Source organism: Scylla paramamosain, chromosome 11, assembly GCF_035594125.1.
Source record: "Scylla paramamosain isolate STU-SP2022 chromosome 11, ASM3559412v1, whole genome shotgun sequence".
NCBI classification, from domain to species: domain Eukaryota; kingdom Metazoa; phylum Arthropoda; class Malacostraca; order Decapoda; family Portunidae; genus Scylla; species Scylla paramamosain.
Window position 1 is genome coordinate 19,805,446 of NC_087161.1, and position 5,135 is coordinate 19,810,580.

The window sequence follows — 5,135 nt, forward strand, 5'->3', positions numbered from 1 at the left end:
GGTAGAAATAGGTATGCGTGTTTCTTACATTTTTCCTTATTTTCTTGTGCTCTTATGTTCTAAACGAAAGAGAAGAAGGAAGTTAAGTAGAAGGAGAAAATGAAGGAAAAGAGAACAGGGATAAAGAAAAGATAGGGGAGATACAACGAAACAAGGAAGAAGAAAATATATAAAAGTACACAAATAAACCCCGCCAAAAAAAAAGAAAAAAAGGAGGAACAATTGGAATGAAACATGGCGGTGAAGAAAAGAAGGAACAAGGGAAAGAAATACAAGAAAGCACAAAGATGAAGGCAAAAGAAAGAGGAAGCAAATACACATATTTCTCTGAGCGGCGGCAGAACATTTTATGGCTGGAGAGAGAGAGAGAGAGAGAGAGAGAGAGAGAGAGAGAGAGAGAGAGAGAGAGAGAGAGAGAGAGAGAGAGAGAGAGAGAGAGAGAGAGAGAGAGAGAGAGAGAGAGAGAGAGATAGTGTGGGAGTTCAGAAACCGTAAACAGACATGCGTTAAAACCTTATGTAACTGACACACACACACACACACACACACACAGAGAGAGAGAGAGAGAGAGAGAGAGAGAGAGAGAGAGAGAGAGAGAGAGAGAGAGAGAGAGAGAGAGAGAGAGAGCAATTTTTTCATACAATATACATGTATTACAACAAATTAAGAATATGGTTATATATTAGAAAGCTGAGAACAAAATGTATGTGTGTGTGTGTGTGTGTGTGTGTGTGTGTGTGTGTGATGTAAGTGAGATCCACATACCCACCCACGCTTCTCATATCCTTATCCAAATTGGTCTTATGTCTTTCAGGGTACGTTGAAGTGGGGTTCGTCTCTCTCTCTCTCTCTCTCTCTCTCTCTCTCTCTCTCTCTCTCTCTCTCTCTCTCTCTCTCTCTCTCTCTCTCTCTCTCTCTCTCTCTCTCTCTCTCTCCATTTCCTTCTCCACCATTCACTTCTTCACTCTTCATTCTTTGTTCCTTCTTTGTCCTCTCCTCATCTTCCTTCCTCCTTTAATTCCTTCCCTCCTTCCTCTTTCCTTTCTCCTTCCCTGTCTTTCTGTCTCTCTTCCACCTCCCTGCATCGTCCCTCCATCTTTCTTTTCTCCCACCAGCTGCTGCCTCCATCCTACGCCTTCCCTTCTGCTATCGCTTCTTCCTTCCTTCATTCAGTTTTCCCTCCTCCCTCTTGCTCCTCTCTTCTCTCTTCCCTCCCTCCTCTCCGCAGTCCCTCCAGCCTCCCTCCAGCTGGTGAGTAAACCTTGCCCTTGTTGTTGTTTTTGTTGCTGTTCCTTCACAGTCGATTACGTCACTGTGAGAGAGAGAGAGAGAGAGAGAGAGAGAGAGAGAGAGAGAGAGAGAGAGAGAGAGAGAGAGAGTGTTAACTGGTATGACGTGTTATAACTTTTTACTAATCGCTTTGTTGTGGCTTATTTGTTTGTTTGTTTGTTTACTTATTTACTTACTCATTTATTTATTCATTTTTACATTTATATATTTCTCTTTTTTTTTTACTACTACTGGAATCATTCTTGCTGTCACTCATATTATCATTGGAACAGATCTTTTTGATATCACGTGAACTCCTTCTGTCTGCTTCACCCAATTACTGTCGTTTCTTTTTTTCCCCTATGTGTCAGAAAGAGTGACGTAAGGCAAAACAAGAAAAAGTTTCAACAAACAGAAGAACAACTATATTTACTGGCACGTAATAGCAAATTATCGCAGAGCCTCTTTCTCAGATTATTCTGCAGTAACATTTCCTCCTTTCATAGAACATGAAAGGAAGCAACTTTGTCCAGTTTCCTGACAAGATTGTACTCTCTTGGTGTTTATTCAATGATTACTGCTTACTATATTGCGTTTGTGCTGCTTTCGTGCATGCTTGTGTGTGTGTGTGTGTGTGTGTGTGTGTGTGTGTGTGTGTGTGTGTGTGTGTGTGTGTGTGTGTGTGTACAAACGCGTAAGTGTGTGCGTGCCAAGATAACTACTATACAGACCTAATGATAGTCTTGCCTGCACATTTCCTTTAGTCAGCTACTAAGACTCATATTCACGTGATCCTGAGGCGCAGAGTTTGGCCGCGGTCACGTCCTTGGCTGAGATTTCATTGTGCGCAGTAAGAAAGTTCCCCAAAGCGCTGCGTTGACTCCCTGTGAAATACTCCTACGCTGTCCTCGCTGCCTCCCCACGCTGCCTGGGTCCTTCTCTTCCTCCCACACCTCACCTCCATCTTGCCCTCTTCAGTCCTCTCTGATTCCAAGACTAAGGCCTCATGTGTATTCCAAGCCAACCCGCCTCGCTCTGTCCTTCGCTATCTGCACCACAGCCCATTTCGCTGCCTACTCCCTTCACGCTACACGCCCCACGCTTACCCACACCGACCTTGCTTCCCCGCCACGCCCACTCCCTAACCATACTTCCCACGCCCATCTATCCCTCCCCCACGCTAGTCTACCCAGTAACCTTTCCATCACACTTGCCTGCATACTCCTCCTCCTTCTCCTCCTCCTCCTTCTCCTTCTCCTCCTCCTCCTCCTCCTCCTCATCATCCTCCAGCTGCTCCTCTTATTTTTATTTTTGTTCCTGAAAAGAGTCATATGAATGAAATTGCCTTAATCTTACCTTGATATTTTTTTCCACGTCTTATTTCAGTTTCCGTTCAGGTGTGTGTGTGTGTGTGTGTGTGTGTGTGTGTGTGTGTGTGTGTGTCTCACGTAGCAAAAACTAGAAGCGTCACGTGGAATAAAATCTAAATAAAAATACTTGGATCAAAGAGAGAGAGAGAGAGAGAGAGAGAGAGAGAGAGAGAGAGAGAGAGAGAGAGAGAGAGAGAGAGAGAGACCCGCTCGTTTTATAAGAAACATATTGCCAGATTAATCTTCACACACAAACAGTAAAAATTCAAGCTAACCATGTTCACGCGAGTTTCCTTTTTTTTTAGTTTTGAGACTCGGGATAAATATTTTGACGTCCTCCTCAACATTCCTCCTTTATTTTTTCCCCCTCGCGTCGATTAAGGGGAAATTTATCTACCTTGGGATTTACGCTCGAGAGTAGAGACCTCGCTCCATCGCTCACGTGTTGGAGACAGAGAAATGTTTAGAAATGTTTATAGTGGAGTTCGTTTAAAAACACATCTGTCCGCCATGTTGTTTTCCTCCTCACCACCCACGACCTACACCACCCACGACCTACACCACACACACACACACACACACACACACACACACACACACACACACACACACACACACACACACCTGACCCACTCCAGCATTGTATACCTTAACCAATGTCTATCTTATCCTCTCCAAAACAAACCCTTTCTCCACTCCCCACCCCCTACTCTGCTCCACTCTCCTTCTCCACCACTCTTTCTTCCTCCCTTGCCACCACAACCCCCTTCTACTCCACCATCCCCGCATCACACCACAATCATGCATCGATCACGTGCTCAGCGTCTAGAGAGTGAGAAAGAGAGACACACAGAGAAAGGGACAAAAAAAAAAAAAAAAAGAGGGCACGCACCACAACATGACCCGTATTTAGTGAGACTCCGATAAGATATCTTCAGGAGCCGAGAAGAGGACGTCTGTATCAGCATTATACCAAGTGTAACGAGGCCACCGGAACGTTGCTCGTCTGCAAGGTATTTTGAGACTGATCGGGACGGGGAGCTTATCGGCGGAAGTAGTGACCTGGTGCGGCGGAGAGTGAGAGGTGGTGGTGGTGGTGGGGGTGGTGGCGGCGGCGGCAGCGGCTGCAAATTTTCGCAGTTGTTGAAGGAATCTTGGTTGTGAATGATTTTGGTTACTGTGTTGATTTAAAATAATGTTTTCTTTTAGTAGTAGTAGTAGTAGTAGTAGTAGTAATAATAGTATCAGCAGTAGAAGTGGTAGTAGAAGGAAAAACTTTTTCTATTTACTTTTTGTTAGAGAGCGACAGTTAAGAGCGAAGTATATATTTTTCCTTTTAGTTTTATAGTCTTGCCAGTTTACCCTTCCTAGAAAAGCAGTAGTAGTTGTTGCTGCTGTTGCTTTAGTAGTAATACTATAATAAAAAATAGAAGAGAAGTTGTATCAACACCAGCACCAGCAGTAGCATCACCAGCATAACAGGAGCATTAGCAACAGTACTGCAGTTAGAACCAGCAGACAAAGAAGGTACACAGCCCACGTCTTCTGCCCTTCAGGTTTTTGTGTGATTATGTGCAGGTAACGCGTCGTCCTTTTCAGGCTGAGGTGAAGGTTCGCTAATGTCTTGGTTATGTAACACCGTGATGGCCCGCTTCCCGCCACTCCACGGTGTGTGTGGGGAGGGTGAGGGAGAGGTAGGATGTGTGGAAGTTTTTAACCATCTTTTCCTCCTCTTCCTCGTAATTCCGACTTCTCCCACTCGTCCTTCCCTCAAAAAAGTCTCCACCCACTTCTTCACTCCTCCCCCTCCTCCTTCTCTTCTCATCTGTCCATGGAGATCAGTTGATGTATGGAGCAGTGGAATATTTTGGGCCTTTGCACCTGCTTGTTCCCTGCCACCCTGCCACGCCGCCACACCAAAATCCACCCACACCAACCTTCTGCTACCCTGCCACACCAACACCCTGCCAGTGTTACACCAACCTCCTGCCACCCTGCCACACCAACACCCTGCCACACCAACACCCTGCCACTGTCATACCAACTCCCTGCAGTCTTTCCACACCAATCTCCTGCCATCCTGCTACACCAACACCCTACCACCATAACACCCTGCCTCGCCAACACCCTGCCATACGAACACCCTGCCACACCAACAGCTTACCACCCTGCCACCATAACACTTTGCCAGCTTCCCACATCAACACCCTGCCATCCATGTCACCCTGCCACACCAACAACCTATCACTCTTCCACACTAGCACCCCCAATATGCCCCAATAAAATCATGTCAAACCAGCACCCTGCCAAATTACCATTCCGCCATCCTGCTTCCTTGCTACTCTGCCACACTAGCACCATGCCACCCTATCACCCTGCCACCCCGCCACACCGTCACCTTGCCAACATTCTCTCACCCAGCAGAATACATGCATGTAGTGATTCTTTCTCTGGCAATTATCTCCTTTCTCCTTTTGCCAAACCCTTATTCTTCCT

General features: G+C 45.9%; 1 protein-coding gene across 1 annotated transcript; it reads left to right on the forward strand.

Annotated features, from left to right (window-relative positions):
* Nucleotides 1-4,484: 4,484 nt before the first annotated feature.
* On the forward strand, nucleotides 4,485-4,922 carry LOC135104628 (cornifin-B-like). Its single transcript, XM_064012159.1, has one exon. It carries the CDS (start codon nucleotides 4,485-4,487, stop codon nucleotides 4,920-4,922), a length of 438 nt encoding a protein of 145 aa, XP_063868229.1.
* The last annotated feature ends 213 nt before the right edge of the window (nucleotides 4,923-5,135 follow it).